Source organism: Eufriesea mexicana, unplaced genomic scaffold, assembly GCF_001483705.2.
Source record: "Eufriesea mexicana isolate 0111107269 unplaced genomic scaffold, ASM148370v2 scaffold5717, whole genome shotgun sequence".
Taxonomy (NCBI): Eukaryota; Metazoa; Arthropoda; class Insecta; order Hymenoptera; family Apidae; genus Eufriesea; species Eufriesea mexicana.
The window spans coordinates 78,308-99,543 of NW_016913651.1; the positions used below are offsets into that span (position 1 = coordinate 78,308).

The window sequence follows — 21,236 nt, forward strand, 5'->3', positions numbered from 1 at the left end:
AAGACGGTCCTCCCTTCTTTGGGGGCATCTGATTCGCGGACCGAGGGCCCACCCTCGGTCCTGTCAACCACCAATGGGAAAACCGATTTCCCTTTGGAAACCATGGGCTTCGAAAGATCGTGCATCACAAAGTCAGTTAGAACAGTAATAGTCAACAGTCAGTTCATTACCAGTCAATCAGTCAAGCAGCATCAAACACAGAGAGTTCAGTACACATCATGCAGTCTGCAAAGACAGTCTCCAACATCAACCCGAACACAAGCTTTGTGGATAATCAGTCCAGTGGATTGACTATCTGCTACAAAATCAAGTCGGGCACCTACAACTCACAACGTGTGGCAACGTCCAACCATTGGACATTTGAGCGGAAGACAGCCGAACCATTTGGTCCTTCACGCCCGTCTACAGCACAATTGGACTTACAATCCAACAACGTGCCAGCCACGCGAACTGAGCACCAGATTGGGTCCGTAACACCCAGTTTACAATGGGGAAAACCGGGGTTGCGCGAGGCTACCTCACGTGGCCTGACCCCGACCTGCAAAGACTCATCGGGCCACCAGACTCTAACGGGACCTTTATACCTGGTGAGGTGTTCCCTATAGGAGCACTTCGACCATCGTGCCTTAACGGTGTCTAAAAATATCTTACAATATAATATAATAATTTTGACGGATGGTAAGCCGTAAGTTTCGATACATGATTTATTTCACTAATTTATGTTGCATGACAAGGGGTGAAGAACACTAACAAAGTATTAAGAGTACATAATAGCGGAGGGAATGAGTGTGCGGTCTTACTTCTAAGGGAGTGCATGCAAACGTTTAGGCGACTTCACGAAAAGCTAGGGATAGAGAACAGTGGCATCGTTCCCGACCCGAAAGAACAAACGATAGCGCCAAATCCTTTTGTCGAAATGGCTGTGACTATGTCGAATGATTGAGAAGGAAAGTCTGTGTATGAAAAGAGATAGTTTCAGCTTTAAGTAAGGATGCAGGAGCGCGAGGCAGTCAGAGTTGGGAAGAAAGTAGAATCGAGTAACAGGCAGATTTGAGAGAAGAACGCAGAGTTGAGTTGAGAGTGGAGAGAAGTCAGAAGACAGAAGGCTGAATGTGAGTGGTCGAGAAGGATCGTGTGAGAAACTTACAATTAGTGTAATATCTTGGTTAACACTGGGTTTACGGACGCTATCTCTATACCTATTTCTAAGGACAACTGTCAAATTGACAGGTAGAAGAAACCACGTGCCTTCTTTTTTAACAATTAGTTTAATTTAAAAGCAATTACAGGTAGCCCTTCTACAACACGGCATTCTCTAATACGGTTTCACTATAACACGATTCATAAATTGCGGGAACCCTCCTACAACACGGTATTCTGTAACACGTGTAGGAAGAAGATATGGCGCTCTTTAGTTGAAATAAAGAACGTGCGCGAATCGTCAGAAAATGAAATTGGTGGCATATTAGAACTTGCTAAATCAATCGGAGGCGTGGGTTTTGTGGATATGGCTATTGAGGACGTTCGAGATTTATTAGTGGAAGAAGAAGTTGACGAAGCGAATTTGATGGAAATGGCATCTGAAGCTGTAAATCAAATCGATTCTGAGAGCACTAGCACTGATGAAGATTGCACAGTTAATAATTTAACACTAAAAAAATTACAAGCCATTTTTCTCGAATGCAGATCCTTTCTCTGAAAGAAGCCGAAAATTCAAAAGGGAGCTGCAAAACTGTTTAGCTCTATACCGAGAAATTTACAATGACCTGGTAAGAACCAGCGAGCAAAGTGAAATTACAGATTTTTTCAAGAGGGAAGAGGATGCAAGAACTTTAAACGAAGAAAAAAGTTCTGAAAGTGAAGATATCATTCCACCGAAAAAACGTTCTCGGTTGATTATACTGAGCAGTGACGATGAAGAAATTTATTAAATTAAAGTTACGTTAAATTAAAATAATATTTTTGTTTTTTTGTTTTATGCTTTATATATATTTATATTTTTAATAAAAATTAAGCTGTTTATGTAGAATTTAAAAAAAAATATTTTTAATAAGTTTTCGGAACGTAAGCCCCGTTTTTGTACTGGCTTTGGGTCTCATACAACACGGCATTTTCTAGGAACCTATTTACCGTCTTATAGGAGGATTACCTGTATATATTATATTAACAGTCTTAATATAAGTTAGCTAAATCTGTTACCATCGTAGAATTGGAGCAACCCTTCCGTCAAATTAACGAGTTCCGTAAATTTAGTGTTAAATAAAACCTGTTTTGTTACAAAAAGGGAGTTGTTTATTAGACGTGCAGATCTCTGTCTGCATAGGATTAATTTAGCCAAAAATCCTACATTTACAGATGTCGAAAATGTCGTCTTTGATGTCACAGGCAAATTCTTGCTTGACGAATTAACGAAATGTGACTGGACGTATTTCTCTCGCACTTTCGACCCCGGTTTTTCGAAAATGGAATGAGAAAACTTTATTCTACATTTTCGACTCAGTTTTATGCGAGGAATTACTTCTGTGTCGGTTATATCACGATTTTACCAACACCTTATATAAGGAGATAGTACTTTTATTACCCTATCTTCACTCAGTCTCTCTGTGGTCCAAATGTTATTTTTATATTACTCGTAACGATTAAAAAAACCAATAATTGTTTCGGCAATTATGAGAGTAATTTAAATAAAAATCTCGAAGAAATATATTTATTACTTATTTCGTATTGCATACATTTACATTGCAATCCCATAAAACCATATTTACCAAAATAGTAGGAAATTCAACAATGTACTTTATCGTAATTAATCTTTTTATTTTATTTTTCCTTATTTCTTTCTTTTTTTATTGCAATTTATGAGGTATTTAAAGCGCGAAAATTTTAATATTTCGAAAAAGAACATATGTGACTTAGGTCACTTTTATAATTACTATCGTAATTTGCAAATGGTAGAATATAAATCTTTACTGAAACTCTGTGTGTTCAAATATCTTTCCATGAAAATTAGACTTGGATCAGAATACACACTGACAGACGTCGCGATGCGTCACTTACTATCATAATCGATCGATTAATCATTCAACGTTCGAAACAGTTCCTATGCCGTGTCTATTCGCCCTCAAAATCGATTCATCCTTGAAAATTGTATTATTTTGAAACTGATAAACTAATATTATAAGACTAACATAACAAGTATACAAGCTGTAAAATAAATAAATGTCACGAATATACGTCCTACATCCACGCAACCTGTTTACGCCACAATTGGTGTAATTATTCGTGTAATGATTGAGGTGTTGTGTGAATTGTGTATGTAATGTAATGTATGGAACAAGAAAGAACAAAACGAGAGTGATTTGGCATAGTTGAAATTGAGTTTTAATAGTGAGAAGACGTGTGAGGATGTGATTGTGATAAATTAATTATATTTAAACTTAATATTTGTGTTTGATAATCTTTGTAATTAAATAAAGAATTGTTCCTATTGTTATTAAAATTTCATCCACAACTAACAATGAGTGAGAAAGTACTCAAATATCTAAAAAATTTTGGAAATTCCAGTAGCTATTTTTAGTTTTATTCCTTATCAGTAATAAAACCCAATCCTTCCATGATATTTAATACCAAGCAGAAACCTTCGTTATAGATAATTTTCCCTATTTAAAAGAGAGATAAATAAATCTCAATCTGGAGATTAAAAGGGGAGAAAAATGTTATATTAAGTTCACGAATAAACGCTCTATTGGAGAGCTATAAATAAATATTTTGTGCATGGAAGGAATGACAAATTTTTCATAACAATGTAGCGATCATCATTCACACCCTCGCCACTAGATGTACTCCGACTGTGAGGACTTCCTCGCAAGTCCTCGGAAAACCTCCAATTCCTATACATGTAGGGATATGCCTTGATTGGCAAATATACGGAGTAAAGGATGTTATTGATTCCAATATATTTTATTTACTAGCTAAGGAGACTTAAGAGTAAAGATACAAACTAAAAGATTGAACTAATTACGCAATCCACACTCGCACATCAACTCTTCGAACTATCACTGACTCGACTTCTTTCAAATCTCGTGTACAACATTCACCAACAGGACTGTTCCAGGACAGTCCTTGAACCCTCATTTAAGCCTTGCACTCTGTCTTCTTTCATACTCAAGCTTTCTTCTTTTATCACGAATTTTTCCATAGCAATGCTCTCGAGGTAGGTCACGTACCCTAAACATTCAGCCGCTGTTGCACCGCGTGGATGTAGATGAGCTCCACGCGGAGGGGGCAGCGTACGATATACTTGTGGTGCCCCTTTTTCTCAGTGTGCCGAATCCCTTACGAGACACTAAGCACTTAGGTGGTAATAAAGCGCAGATTGTGGTTGTAATTACGCTTTATTCTACGATTATGATGTGGGTGTGTGTGTGGTGTATCGTCTTCTCCCTTGTCGTTTTTCGTTTCGTTTTCCGTCTTCCGTTTACTGTCCTGCGTCTTCCAGTTCTAGTTCACGTCTGTCGTGTCTTGTCTGAGCTCCAAAACCGTCTTACGTCATCTGATGTGTTTTGTTTGATTTCTCACAACTGTCTGATGTTTCCTTTTATAATTTTTTGATCGTCAAGAAGGACGGCGAGGCGCGTCTTCCACGTATTATTGCCGTCGCAACAGGCGTTTTTCGCTTTTCACTTGCATTCCATGCAGTCATAAATATTTCGTTCATCCGATCCTTGCACGCAGTCACTCGCACTTCAGACGTCTCTCTAAATATTCAGTACAAACCCTAGGTTACTCTTTATTGTCCGTCGCCAGTTAGACAGGCCCAAGGATTTCTTTGCACTAACTCTCACTTACAATTCCTACATACATATAACTTCCCGGCCTTCCAACAGTATTCCGGTCTAAGGCAGGGCCTGCTAGGGTAGCCATACTGATGAGTCCACTAACAGGCCCGGGACGAAACGCATCTCTTCCTTTTCCTACCATCCCTTCTACCTACCCCGTCGCAACGAGGATACCTGCGACCTGACGACTTCAATAACCATGGGGGAGGACCCCCTACACATCCTATACCTTCGATGTTGCGTCGCCATTGAACCTTTTGATGTATTCGGACGGGTTGTAAATCCGTCTCGCGACCCCGCTGTGTTACTCGTCAAATTAATATTGGGTAACTGTTTCAGTTGCACGAGCAAAAAGCAGTCGTTTTTTCGACGATTCGAAGAGAAGTGCTGTCTTCGATGATTCGAAAGGAAGCGAGTTCCTCGATTATCCTGAGATCGGTCTTAGGAAAAATCGGGAGTTCGCCAAATATAATTGGCTGATTTGACCAAGGGCGTTCCCTTGGTCAGCGAATCGGTCACCTTGGAGGAAGGGAAGGTTCCTCCAAAAGGTAGACGACAGTGGAGGAAACCCTCTCCTCCTAGGTGAGGTTCGCGGGGTCCATCCGCGCACTGGTGACCCCATCGACCGTTTATGGCCCCTAGCGAGGGCCTGAGGCTTCCAACGTGTGCGGACCACGTGAAGCCCTCAGGCCTATTGTCAGCCAAGTCTTAAGAGCCGTCGCCTAATTTCGTTAAATTAGGGATTTCCAGGATTCTTGTGTTCCGCGACATGAGAAGTCAGAATAAAGGTAAAAGAAAATTCCGATGCCGAATTGTTTGACCCTAAGACCTGGTTGTTGGAAGACCGTAGGGGATCTTCCTTGTTCCGCGACGGAACATTCCATTTGCTGGAAATTAGCGTAAAATTCAGTATTTTCTCAAGGAAAAAGAGAAAAAGAGTATAAACGAATCCTTCTTTAATTGCATCGTATTTTATCTGTTACGACGACCAAATTTGCTAAAGAATTCGCTCAGCATGGGTCAAATAGGAGCACTGATCATATGGAGAGAGAGATTTTATCACGGTTAATCATTGCACGATCGAAACAGTTCCCATGATACATCCGTTTATCCTCAGACCCAACTCGTTGGACTAAATAGTATCAAGACTTACCATTCTCGCAACGTGCTCCACATCCGCCACATCAATGCCGCTATGTTCGTTCTGGTAACTCCATGTCAGCCTGTTCACAGTCTCCATCAAATCGCTCAATGAGATTTGATTGTCGCCGTCGAAGTCTGGAAATGAAGGCATTAACGGTGTCGTTGTTCCTAGAGGGTTATCTGACTGTGTTCCGTGTATCACCGAAGCAGTCGGGCAGTCTGCAATGCGTGTCACTATACAAGACACTCATGAGACGGAAGTTTGTTGAATTTATCTAAATCGAATTACCGGTTCGTTATCTAATGCAGTTTAACGCGACAAGATCCCCTCTGTCCACTTTCCGTCTAGCTTTACTCCATTCGGTCAATTTTATTTTATCGGACCACTGACTATAGTTAATTTTAAGAAAATTTTTTATGGTCTATGAGAGTTCATCGATAGGTTACTTTAATTTAATTTGTTTCTGGGTAGGATGTTGGAGAGATTAAGAATTTGGACGATTATAGCACTTGTTTAGGGAGGAGTAAGAAATGTCTGATTAATATTGGTCCTAAAATTTATTCTTTTAGTATTGTTGTACAAAGACAGACGAAAGATGTTGTGGTGGATGTCTTACTATGTTCTATGTTCTCAGTATGCTCTACCAATTGAGATACTGAGCACCTTGAGTGTGCACCATTCGTGTTTATATATCTAGGAATATTGGGTAGGCAAGCAGAATAACGGTGGTAAATAATGTAGGATTAATGCTAGATTAATCCTATGCTGTCAGACATCTGCGCGTCTAATAAATAAAGACTCCTTTATAATTAAAAAAACAAATTCATTTAAACTAAAATATTAGACTAGGTTTCTCTCAACTCTTAACTCTCAAATACACGATTCTGTACTCACTACGTCTCGACTACACGCATTCTGTCTCGCCCTTGCACCCTTATTTAAAGTCTAACACTCTCTCTTTTCATCACAAGCTCTCTTCGTTGATCACTTATTTTCCTCGCAACCTCGCATTTGGTGGACCAAGTACTTCAGGTATTCGGACACATTCCAAGACTTTCGTTCATTGCTTGGACTCCACCCGGTCATAAATATCTCACGCATACAATTCTTGTACGTGGTCAACCGTCCGTCCGCACGCACTTCAGATGTTGCCCTAAATGCCTAAGCCGGACCCGATACTACTGTTTCCTCTGCTAGAGTCATTTCCAGCTCACAATACCATAATATTAAATATGATTTATTATGAACTAATTCTAAGCTTACGACTCTCACACTGACTGTCTCTCAAAGAACAGTTTCGTCCCTCGTCCTTGCACCCTTATTTAACAGGTTGTGTCTAGTTTTGCTTGCCGTTCCGTTCAGGCTTAGACTCGGCTGCCAAGTAGGCTACTGGCCTTCGGTATTGCCGTCGCAGCAAGTATTATATCGAGATTTTGCTTGAGAATTTTGGTAACATGTTGAATACAGGTAGAAAATTTGGTTTGTCTTTACATTTATGTTCTATAACGACATGAAATTATTTTACAGAGATTTTATTTTAAAAATTTCCGAAAATACGTAGCTACTTTTGATAAAATAAATGCTGATTTTTATTTAGGTACAAACATAATGGTAGAAAAATAAAGGTAGAAACATAATAAACAGGCGTCCTTGAGAGATATGTACAAGCGGGTATCAGGTGATTCCCCATAAGAAATGTGAAAAAAATATGGAATAACTTTTCTTTGTATGGAGCTGAAAAATTCAAAATTCAAAATTTGAAAATTCGTATTGTACACTCTTTGCATTTATACGAGCACAACTCTGTATGCAATGAGAGTACCAGTGTTAACAATTCTGTAATCGAAATAATAAAATATCCTTGGTAAAATATTCTTTTTTTTTTTTTTAGTACATCGTGGACGTTGTTTATAAATATGATAGATGACACATCATTCTCGATGAATTATATCTTTTATTAGTCACAAATGCATATGCATAAAGCGAATTTCCAAATTACACTTTCTCAAAAAATAAACTCCAAACGAAAAAAGATTATTCTATATTTTTTTCATACCTTTCTATGAGAAACCACCTAGTACTCGTTTGTACATTTCCTTCAGGGACACTCTGTATAGTTATTTGTCCTCTACGTATCACTAGAATTATTATCATTTGTGCATAGAGTATTTAGCTACTTATTGCAGGTCGGTAGCTCTAGTGTCAAGAACCCCTGGTCTATTGTACGTATAAGTACAATACATATACAGTACGTGACAAAATTATAGCACATCCTACAGTTTTCAGTGTTTCTTGAAACTAATGCAATGTATGCATACGTTAAATATGTACTCGTATAATATACTCGTACCTTAATAATACAGAAGAATATTAACTACAGTTTATATATCTTTCTTTAAATTTTACTCCTTTACGCGAAAAAATGGCTGAAACAAAATGACAACACAAGAATCAAAAAATAGAAGAAAGAGATTTTGTTTCTTGAAAATGGAAAAGCTTCTATACATATTTTTATACGCTAAATTCGAATCTGATAGCAAAGACTTCTTTCCATTTCAGGTTTATGAAATAAATAAATAATACCGATTTTTGCTATTTTTACGAAAATATTCCTTTAAATTGCGAAGTATCGTTTCATCGATATAATTATTCCTACAGGAAAATATCATATGCCTGACCACGTATCCCAGGTAAAACGCAATGGGACATCAACGTTCGACCACCATATAAGCCAAGTGCCATGGCATATGGTGTAATAATTCGTCTCGCTTTCGCAAGAACTGTTTGTAACTTCTACTCTTACTCCTAAAAACCAACTTCCACTATTAGTATTAATCAATAGAAAATACTTAAGCGTTAACTCTACCAAGAGTTCTTCTCTTAAATTCTAAACTTTGTAACATTCTCGCCAGAAACACAATGCAGAGAAGACTGTATCGAGTCAACTCTTGTAGAGTACACTTTGAAACTAATCAACTCTCGTAGAGCACACATAGGAACAAGTGAACACACGAACACTACACACGCTGCCTCAACATCAAGACGTTGTCTATTATTCACATCACTTAAAAATACAGTTCTCAAAAATGCACACTTCGAGAATTACACAATTTCTCTTTGGATTCGTTCATCACTAACCGTCACCATACAAGATCGACCTAGTAACGTAATGTATATGTGGGATGACGAGCGGTGAAGGACAAAGTGTTAAGAACAAAGTATTAACCCTTCGCACTCGACGACTTTTTCGTTACAGAAAAATAGTAATTCGAAGACTTTCTGTCACAGAATCGACGATATTTTTAAAACGGTAAATAAGAAATCAATTAAGACATAGAATTATTTTTCTTCGACATTCCACACATCGTTAGGTAATTTTAAATTTCATATATTAATTAACGTCGATCTTTAGAATCTGAGTAAACGGTGACTGAGAGTCACCTCTCGAGTGCAAAGGGTTAAAAATAGTAGCGGGGCGAATGGGTATGCGGTCTTACTTCTAAGGGAGTGCATGGGAACGTTTGGGCGGGTTTTTGAAAAGCGAGGGATAGCTAAGGGCGGCATTGGGTCCGACTTGAGAGTTCGGGGCGAAAGAACAAATGATAGCGCGAAATCCTTTTGTCGGGATGTCTGTGACTATGTCGAATGATTGAGAAGGAAAATCTGTGTACGAAGAGAGAGAGTTTTGGCTTTAAGTAAGGATGCAAGGGCTCGAGGAAGTCAGAGAGAAGAAGGTAGAGCTGAGAAGTAGGCAGAGTTGAGTCGAGAGTAGGCAGAGTAGAGAGAAGCCAGAAGGCAGAAGACTGAATGTGTGTGGTGAAGAAGGATCGTGTGAGAAACTTAGTGTAATATTTTTGTTAACACCCAAATATGAGTAACGCTCTTCTTGTTCAAGTTAAATAGGATTTTCAGCTGGATTTTTAAAAGGAATTTAATGGAATAAGCACTGAATTATAAATGTAGGATATACAACATAAAAATATGAAAAATATACACGTTATACTATACTTTTTATTAATTTATATTTAGGATAAAATATTACGTTATACTATGTCGCGTGGTATTCGTTAAAACGGTCTAAACACATTTCAGGTGATTTTGGACAATTGGAACAATAGGTCGTAGTTTTTTTACATTTTTCGTAATTGTCTGCCAATATGTTTATGACCGGTAAAACTTTACCAAGTCTGCTACTCTGTTCTATCGTTTCGTTATTTGCAAAATGCAAGTTTGCTGATAGTAATTCAAAACGATTACAGGAAATGGAAAATTATAAATTGGGTCCGTTGACCAACATCTAACGAGCGGTGTCTGTACTAGATGCATCCAAATTATCAGTTCGATAACGTTCTAGCGCTCCGACAGTAGGATTTGGGCCTCGCGAGAAACTCAATCGAATGGCGTTGGCCGACGAACGTGTTAAATAAAACCTGTTTTGTTATAAAAAGAGAGTTGTTGTTTATTAGACGCGCAGGACTCTATCTGCACAGTATTGATTTAACCAAAAATCCTACAAATATTTTAAAGACAGTAATTTTTTTCCAATATCGTCATTAATTGCTTTAAATAATATCAAACTTCCTGTTTAAAATCAAATTTGCTTTATAATCGGACGATTTTTCTTTACCGAGATATACCGCTTCGAAGTTATTAGAGGAACAGGGAAGATCACAGACTGTGCTACCATTTTGTCGCGTACTGTACATATAGGTTAACGTGTTCACTCATCTCGCGTGTTCCTCAACTCTCAACTGTATCGTTGTTACCATTACTTTTTGTTTTTTCTTTACTTTTGTTCGACTCTGCTGTTTAATTCCTCCTTTGCCTTTCCCTTCTACCTTCTTTCCTACTATAGTTCGACTGGCTTTGCCTCTCTTCTTGTTTGCCCCCGTTCGCATTCCTCTCCCACAGCTGCGTGTGTAGCCACCCTCTACTCTCTCTCCCCCTATTGTTTCTCTGCTTTCACAGGCATTGATGCGACGTCGTGTGTACCGTGAAATTAAACGATCCCGATTAACGAAATCGAGCGAACCCCCGGCGCGCTTGTAATATTGGATAGGCTTTTGCAATTGGAGAGGGCTGCGAACTGTTTTTCTTTACCTTTTGCTTAAATTCGTGTTCATTCGTTGCTGTACAAAAATTAATTTTTATTTAAATGCTTATAATTCGAATGGAGATATATGTTATGATTCAAATTTGTGAGTACGTACATGTATTTAAATTTATTTTTCTTTTAATTATTTTTAGAAATTGATTTGATTTATTTGTTTATGTATAAGTGGCTTTTATGTAACGCAGAATTTATAAAATGGAGTTTAGATATGGAGTAAAGCTCGATTAAATGTAACTGGAATGTGCTCGAATGGACCATTCCAATTCTTTCACCATTAAGTGCCTTGATTTTATAAGGACAGTGTAAGTCCTTCGGGTCATAGATTTAATTGAAACTTCGCAGTTTTTAGATTCAGTCATCCACTTCAAGAAAATATATTATTATAAGGGCAATTACTCGATAATTTTACGACGTGGTTCATATATCGAGGATACCACAATTAGATTGTTTTATTATTCATCATCGCTGTCAAATATTTACAGTCTAACCCTCTTTTTTCTAATTGGCCGAAAATCCTTCTCACTTTGCAAATTTTCTTCTCGGTTTTCAAATGTACTTTTATTTTATAGTTCTTGCTATACCTCTTTATATAGAGCTAAGCAATTTTAAGATTCTATTTTAAATTTTGCACTGCCCATCGTTAAAGGATCATAAAAATTTAATAAGTGCTGTCATAGATAAATTTTTCAGGCCATTTGAATTTTTGGAATGCTCTTGTACGAAAACGCGTATATGGAGACCGTGTTGTAGGAGAGTGTCGCAATTTTCGCACCGCGTTATATAGAAATCGTGTTACAAAAGCACCGCATCATAGAAAACGTGACTGCATATTATTCCGACTATCATTGTCTAATTCCGAAAATACTACTGATGACCACGAATGTTAAATATTCGGTTGAATGTTAAATATGTAATGTACCGTCAGTGGAACACGTCGTTGCAAATATGTTAATCTCCAATGGTTCCAAGAAACTTTTGAAACGTAAGGTTGAAACGTAAAATGAAGATGACAGATAAATAAAACTTGCTTCGTCGCGAATAATACCTTGACTGTTGCTTTGCCCTCATTTTGCAAATTTTTTTCTCCGTTTACAAATGTACTTTTATTTTATAATTCTTCCAAAACCTCTTTATATGGAGCCAAGCAATTTTGAAATTCTCTTTTGAACTTTGCACTGCGCATCGGTGAAGGATCGCAAAAATTTAACACGTCGAATAAGTGCTGCATTGTTACAGGTGAGCTATCGCAATTTTCGCTCTGCGTTATATGGAAATCGCGTTATAAAAATAGCACGTTATAGGAGATTTGACTGTATACGTATGAAAATAAATGAAAGCTGAATGTAATAAGCTTCAATCGAATCAAATAAAATAACTTTAAGCCTCGTGTCAATAACCAAATCGTTTAGGTTGGTTTATAGTCAGAGTACCCTACTGCTCCTATGATGGATATTATTGTGTTCCTGTTACAATCACGTTTAGAATGTAAAGCCACGTAAAGATTTATAGAATATATAAACAATGCATGCTATAAAAATTATCATTGTATAAAGTATTATTTTAACTTATTTTATCATTATATAAAATCTTACTTTCATTAACCACTTGCGCTAGAAAGACGTGCCACGCACGTCAAGATGCTTTTGTTTCAAAATCGCCAGCGACGTGTACACCACGTCGATAGGCGTTTATCGCAGAAATAAAAATGACGTGTGCTGCACGTCGACTAACAATCAGATCGTTCATTTCTCAAGCTACAGTTCCAGAGTGCACGGCGTTGCATAGTGTCATCGATATCTTGGAAATATTTCAGAATCGATACAGTACCTTGCGACGCCAATGTGACACCTTACGCGTGTTATACTGTAGCGTACGGCACCGCAACCATGAGTTTATTGGTAGCGCAAATGGTTAACCGTCTGCAATATTTCATACAATTGTTTTGTTGTCCAATTTTAGTCTTTCGTCGATAACAAAATTCTAAATATATAACAGATATCGATAGAAAATGTATCAAATAACGCCAATTTGGTCGAATATTAAAATTTTTTGGCAATATTTTAATGAGAATACGAAGAAAAGTATTTAAGTACTCGGTTATTGAAATAAAGGATAAATAATTTTAAATAATTTGTACATTTAACAATAGAAAATTTTTAATTTGAGAGTCAAGAAGAATTTATTTCAGAAGTATTCGGTAATATTATGTCATATGTAAATATGTAAATATTAAATCGACAAATTGACATCTCATTAGAAAAGAAAGAATTTAATTTCAGATCATAAGTAGTGTCTTACCATAGATGTGAAATGCCCAACTAGCACGAACGTTATCAGGACAATTTTCGGAGAAGACTGAATATAAGTCGAGAAGGTCCTCCAGGCTCATGCGATTATCTTTCCTCGAAGAAAATACTCGGTATATCGAATCACGAAATGGATTACACTGAAATAAATTAATATTTTTTATTACCGTTTGTACGTAACATAATGTAATAGACAATTTTTATAAAATTTATTAAAATTTATACACAGTGTGTTCCAGCAACGGTAGTACAACCGAGAGGAGGGAATCTATATGAAGAAAGAAGGCTCAATGGCTTGCAATAAGCCATTCTTTATTTTCGATTTGTTTTGTCATGCAGAATCACCCAGTTCTCGGTTGTACCATCAATACTGATGTATCGTCTATCCATCTAAGTAATAGTTAAGTGCACGCATGCTCGGTGCATATACAATATCGATTTTCCCAATAACGAGGCTGCGAAAGAAAAAATTTTATTTTTTATTTTTGATTTGTTTTCTCATTTAAAATCGCCTCCTTTCAGGTTGTACTACCGTTGCTGGGACACCTTGTATATCATAAGACGTATTACATAATACATCTCAGAGAAGAGGATTGTAAATGTTACAAACAGAATGCATAATGATAAGTAAAGATGTTACAACTGTATATAAAATAACATTCATCATCGAAGTATATTCTATCTTTGGTTGTCATATATGTGCCCATAATTATGAAAGTAGTCTAAGTCAAAATTTAAAAAAAATGAGTGTTCCGTTGTGGAACAAAGAAGACCCGATACGGTCTTCCAACAGCAAGGTCTTAGGGTCAAACAATTCGGCAACGGAATTTCCCGCTCCATGCCTTCAGTATGTTTGATTGCTTTACTTTTTTCTTTGACTTCTCGTGTCGCGGAACACGAGAATCTTGGAAATCCCTAATTTAACGAAATTAGGCGACGGCTCTTAAGACTTGGCTGACAATAGGCCCGAGGGCTCCACGTGGTCCGCACACGTTGGAAGCCTCAGGCCCTCGCTAGGGGTAACAAACGACCGATGGGGTCACCAGCGCGCGGGTGGGCCCCAGGTACCCCACCTTGGAGGAGAGGGTTTCCTCCACTATCGTTGCTTTTTGGGGAACCTTCCCTTTCTCCAAGGTCACCGATTTGCGAACCAAGGGAACGCCCTTGGTCAAAAACAGCCAATCATATTTGGCGAGCTCCCGATTTTTCCTAAGGCCGATCTTAGGAAGATCGAGGAGCTCAGTTCCGTACGAGATCCGAGAGACACGGGTTCTCTCAAAGACACTTCCTCTCGAAACATCGAACACACCGGTTCTTTCTAAACTTCTTCCTTTCGACACGTCAGAGACGACGGTTCTCTTCTAACACGAGACGATTTTCGTATCTCCTCGTTAAGTCGACGAGATACCGTGTCGCGTCGAACCGTCCATCCACATTGGGATATCTTCGCGCCTTACAACCGCGAAGACGAATTATTTTGGGCGGAAACCACGCGACCAGGAAGATCAAGGGAACGACGCGATACCCCCTTGATACCTCCAACAATGAGTTTATCCGTTATCTCACACCACATTATTTTAAACTAAATTAATTCAATGTAATTGTCACGATATTGTCAAAAATGAACCATTAGATAGTGGTTATTTCAACATTATATGGAATTCAGTTAGTACTAATTATGAAAGTGGTCTAAGTAAAAAATTTAAAAACATTACGTTTATCAGTTATTACAAATCAGCCGACGACGATAATGATAACGCATATAATGGCAACACATTCTTTGACGTATAATGGTATAATAATATATGTATAATGGTAACACATTCTTTGAACGTTAAACGCAAATTCACTGTTGTGAATTTGAGAAAAACGGACCGTTACATTGTGTTAGCTATTTTGCCATTATGTGGAATTCATTTAGTTTTATTTTTAAAGGGCATTAATACAGTTGGGTTCTTCCGAAGTAATTATCGCGGAAAAATAATTAATATATTTTACCACTATGTCAACAGATAACGGTTCAGGTAAGTCAATGACGACGTACTTATTATGTGAATATGTTAATTATTCGGACATACGAAAATATTAAATTAATTCCATTATACACGACCACTAGACCAGTAACGGAAGAAAAACATAAAGGTATTATGTGTTTACTACCCTACATCCCTCCAGTTTTTCAGGAACATTTTAAGAATCTCAACACTCATAATGATAAATTCTAAAATGATAAAAATGGATTACTTTTAAAAAATAATTAATAAATGTTCGTGAATTATTTCATTAAAATTATTATTTCAAATAAAGTCGTAGTTTTTTATTGCTTTAAGTCATTTATAGGTCATTCAGTTAATTTTGAAAATGGTCTAAGTCAATTCAAACTTTGAAAACAACATTTTCGTATGAGATTCATAAAATTTCACATTCACAATAAATTTTCATTAATCAAGACTAATAAAATTCTGAATTAAAATGTTGCATAATATAAAAATATTTTTTAATTTATTCAAATATAATCCATTAAATATCTGGAAACAAAAAATATATGACTTAGACCACTTTCATGATTATGGGCACATATGTGAGAATATTTGTTACAGTATTTTTATGAACCTAATTATATCATATTTATAAATATTTATAAAAAAAAATACAATATTATAATATTACAAAGCAATTTCGTTCAATCTATTTTTCTATCTATTGTATGTATCTGCAAGTAAATGTTCTTCTTTCATACAACAAACACGAAAGGACTACACCTATGCAAAACCTAATGCAAAACTGTTTTAAATAGTGCACAACACCCAAGAAAAATTGTCTCAGTCATCGATGAAACCCAACTTACAATTAGACTGTATAGTGTATCCAAGTAACGTTAGTACAACCGGGAAGGGATAATTCTACATGCAGAAATGAATCAAAAAGAAAAAAGAATAAAATTTTTCATTCGAAGCTCCGTTTTCGTGAAAATCGAGTTTGAATATGCACCGAATACTGCCCCTGTATATCTAAACAACTGTTACCACAGTCGTATATAACATGAACTGTTGATGTGACTATAAACACACACACACAAAATAAAAATAAATGACATCAACTATCTTTCGTAGTCCCAATTGATTATATTCACTCCTCCGTCTTATCAAACTTTCTCACGTTGCGGAACTTAGAACCACTAATGTTATACCTGCCAGATATCGAGGGATTAGCCTAAGCTGATGGGGATCTCAATGTTAGCGAGACTTTGTGAGGTCAACACATGTATGAAACTCATTCAGAACTTCCTCAAATTTTCCCCCTTAAATATCCTTCTTTCTTTCTTTTCATCTTATTTTAGAGTCAGTTGCAATCAATTTCGATGAAAATTTTAAATAAATATGATGTTATGACATTTTGACTTTTGAAACAACTAGGTGGCTGTAGTATAGTTTGTCGAGTATATATATACATATGTAGGATCGGATTTTGGGTGAACTGACAAGATAGTATTATTGGCTTCTTAGTAGAATAAAATAAGCTTATAAATAGAATGACGGCTATGAAGCAAGAGAGATTCGCTATGGGACGCTCTTGTAACGACAGCCCACGATAAGTAAGAAAAGATAAGTAAGGAAAACTCGAAACTCCAACATGAATCACCGGATGACTACAATGTGGTAATGGTTACATAGATTTTTAAATATATATGTATTGGAATGAGTGGAACAAGTATGCATGGGATGGAAGTATCTAATGAATTTAGGTTATTATGATAAATGAGTATGCGTGTAATGATTGAGGTGTTGTGTGAATTGTGTATGTAACGTAATGTATGAAAGAAGAAAGAAAAAAGAGAGTGATTTGGCATACGTCAGTTGCAATTGAATATTAATAGTGAGAAAATATGTGAGCATGTGATAGTGATAAAATAATTATATTTCAACCCAATATTTGTGTTTGATAATCTTTGTAATTAAATAAATAATTCTTCTTATTGTTATTAAATTTCATCCACCACTAACATACAGTTCCAAATTCCAAGACGTAACCCTGTGACGACAGCCAACTCGAATCACCACCCGATGACCAAACCACCAAACTCCACGATACAACCCCTTCCAAACCACCTAGCATACGATAGCAAGAATGTATATATATCCTAAAACCTAAATAAAGGCAGTTCTTCTCAAATTCTAAATACGTGTCACTTCTCTTGCGGTATACCTATGTACTCTACGGATAGTATCTCGTATAGAGACATAGTTATTCTTATTTTTTGCCGTTGCGAACTAGTCCCGTGATACTCTTCTGATCTTTCTGAGTTGAACTTCTTGGACCCTGACTTGGACTTCTTACACACTTTCTGACTGACACACTGGCACACTCTACCTCACCTGCGCCCTTGCACCCTTATTTAACCGTTTGAGTCCCAAGCAGCGTGATCACGCTGTTCAGATTTCATGTCGGGAAAACCAATGAATGAAAACATTTCAAGCGTTCTCGATAGCTGACGGTGCGTCACCGACTGTTAAAGTCGAAGCGCTATCGCGCCGCTTGGGACGCCTTGACACAAAATAGAAGAAGCGCTATCGCGCTGCTTGGGCCTTCTAATAGTCACTTAGAAAAAGCGCGGTCGCGTTTGGGAAAATTCGACAGTGTTTTTTCATAACCCTCTGGGACTCAAACGGTTAAAATGTAAACTATTATTTGGCACAGTTTAAAGCTAGTCTAATGTTACAACTCTAACAACGCTAATACTAAACACTCGACCTACTCTGACTCTGACACTGACTCTGGCGCTCTGATCATAAATTCTTCACACACTCTACATTCTGCACTCTGGAACTCTAAAAATATGCTACAATAGTCAATCAATAATTAGTCATTGAACATTTGGAAGTTTTACATCAGGTTCGCGAGTAAGATCATTTGTCATCGTGTATTGAGGGCTAAAATTCTCATTCTGTCCTTTTTCACACTCAGACTTTCCTTCCCAATCATACCTTTTTCCTTGTAACCTCAGTGGATCAGGTACTTCAAACACATGCCGTATTTGTAAAATAACTTCCATTCCTCTATGGCACTTGGCTGTCATATAAATCCACTCGATCTTCTCGCACACGGTCACCTTTGTTCTAAGTTCAAATACTCCCGACATTCTTTCAAGGCCATTGTCATTACCAATCCTACATATATATATTTATAATTATCTTGTATATAGGATGAGTACAGATACATGTAGCATTAAGAGACAACCTTGGTTATAAGCATATCTGTTTACCAGATTCAAGAGCGTATACCGTTAAATGATCACAAAAGACTTAGGTCATTCTCAAGGTCTATCTATTTTGAACAAAGAGACACTTATATTAAATGTATAAATACGTTAGATAAATATGACATCGATTAAAAAGTGTGGTTAAGTGGTGATTATGGTTCATATACTTGAAAGATAGCCGATTTTAAATTATTTTAGCAAACGAGAGTACTTCGTTTAATGATTCTTCACTATGATGAGCATTGTCGGAATATTTGTTATTTAGTGAACGGTTTGGTATAATAATAATTCACTAACAATGGGTTGAAAATTCGATTCGCTAACTTTTGACCTATAATTATTCGTGGAAAAACTTGAATTGCCTAGTTTAGATTAAAGACACTTATCCTATAATAGAAGTTCTATTAACCTTAGATATATTTATTAATTTCAAGGTGATAAATTGAAACAATGAATCAGTGAAAACACACGGAAAAAGAATCAACGCAGAAGTAGGTTGAATGAAGCAGAAGATTACTATTGACGTCTATAAATAGTGTTTATTGATTTTATCGTTATGAATTACTTCTTTATCTAGCTAAAAGGCAAAAATAAAAATTTTCCTGTTTTGTGTGATTCATATCAAAAGATGAAAGAAGATGAGTCAGACTACTATGAAAATATTTGTAAGAAATATCAAACGTAGATTAGTATGTGTACAGTATTCGTATGATTAGTACATGTAGTAGTATATCTATAAGAATCAGTTTGTTTTCTTAATACTTAAGCAGTCAATTCAATCAAAATGACTGATTCCAGATTTTTAGCTTTCGCAATTAGTGCAATCGTGCAAATTAATTGCATATACTAATATATTTACTACATCATCGTTAAAAATTTATTATTAAAGATGACATTACAAACAATTTAAAATATTTGACTATTCATATTTGTTAGTTTTATTTACTTTTTAATTATTTATGTCATGTTTTGGTAGATCAATGTAATTACAGTTAGTATAAATAAGAAAATAATTATCTTACTCGAATTTGTGGTAGTATTGCATCAATTTCTGCAATAGTGAAGCGATGTTGAGGATTCACGCGAAGTAGTCCTGGCTTTATATCGTCAAGCAGCTTGATAATGCTGAAACAAATGTATTTTGATTTATAAACGTCAACTTTCGACAACGAAATAATCGAAGCTTTAATTTAAATACTTATGTCTTCAGTTTTCATTTTTTGCGCTTTTATTCCTGTTTTTAAATTATTTTATGACATTTACTACAATATTTTGATAAATATTATCATATTCATTCAATCAAAATTACAATAAAAAAATTCAAGGTTTCGTTAAATATAATTTAACATTTGTGAATTAATCGTTAATATTTTATTGATAATATTAACTAACATAATTTTATCAAACAGAGTATAATATACAGTCTTATATATTATTATATATAATTAAATTTTATACGTAATCATTATCCACAAAATCATTAACCACCAAAAAATTACAAGATTCTGCTGCAATTATACTTTCACAAATTTTTATTCACAGCACAAAATTTATTTTCATTAATACTGCACTTTCAATTATAATACTTAAAATTCTCTGTCACAGTACTAATACTAAAACTCAAGTACTTCACTATACAATCCGATGAATATTCTTTCTCATTACTCACTACCGTATTTCCTTCTTCCTCAAGTATGTTAATTCGCAATAATTGGTAATCGTCTCTTCGTCGAGAATGCAGTCAGTCGACATGAAATTCCCCATGGTAATGCGAGAGTACCGATGAGTTCTAACAAAACAATGCACTGTCAATCACGCGAGTACTGTTCGCTTATCCATATACTGATACCGCGTTATCTCTTTCAGAGGGATTCTTTAGAAACATCAGAGACAGCATTCGCAATCAAATTTCAAATACAGATAACAGCGTATAATATCATACTCGATCCATTAATACGAATACGATTTAAACGATTCACTGTCAATAAAATCTTAGATATAGGTTGATACACAGAGAGTGAGCTATTCAACTTAACAATCATAATTACTTTTCTCATTAACACTAGAAACACTGGTTTTTAACACTAGAACTACCATGGAGGTCAGTGTTCCGTCCCGGAGAGCGAGTTTATAACATAATTTTATTCTAGGGCTTGCACTTTCGCCAGACCTAACGGTTTATTTCATATTTTATAATGCGACTGCAATTCCGGAGGTTCGATGTGCCTCGACGCCGTTCTAGCGGATTAAGTTTATAAAGGTAAAGCAAAATTAGGAATTTTACTAGTACCAGACGCGACAGATGGGACCCACTTGTGACAGACCCAACAAGCGACGGACGGACGGCACTTATAAATCACGTCATTGACCATCAGAAATCGGCTCCTTGACAGTTTCCTACTCCTTAGCCAAAGGTCCTTATGTCACACCCTCTGTCCAATTAAAACTCTTTACCTTTCCACCACCAACATCTATTTTACCCAATCAGAACTAAACTAGAGAAAACACCGGACCGAACACGACGAGACAGGACATAGAGCAAAATCGAGAAGTCAGTTCGTCTTCGGCACCGATCCTT

The 21,236-nt window shown here is 36.3% G+C and overlaps 1 protein-coding gene across 1 annotated transcript in view; it reads right to left on the reverse strand.

Annotated features, from left to right (window-relative positions):
• LOC108552174 (calcium and integrin-binding family member 3) overlaps nt 1-20,439 on the reverse strand; it is a 41,191-nt gene extending 20,752 nt beyond the window's left edge. Inside the window, exons 1-4 of the mRNA XM_017906590.1 lie at nt 20,328-20,439; nt 19,681-19,783; nt 13,391-13,538; nt 5,989-6,113 (exon numbers count right to left, since the gene is read on the reverse strand). Of these exons, the coding sequence (XP_017762079.1) occupies nt 5,989-6,113; nt 13,391-13,538; nt 19,681-19,783; nt 20,328-20,422 (471 nt within the window). The 5' untranslated portion in view covers nt 20,423-20,439. The remainder of the gene's footprint in view (nt 1-5,988; nt 6,114-13,390; nt 13,539-19,680; nt 19,784-20,327) is intronic.
• Nucleotides 20,440-21,236: the final 797 nt, after the last annotated feature.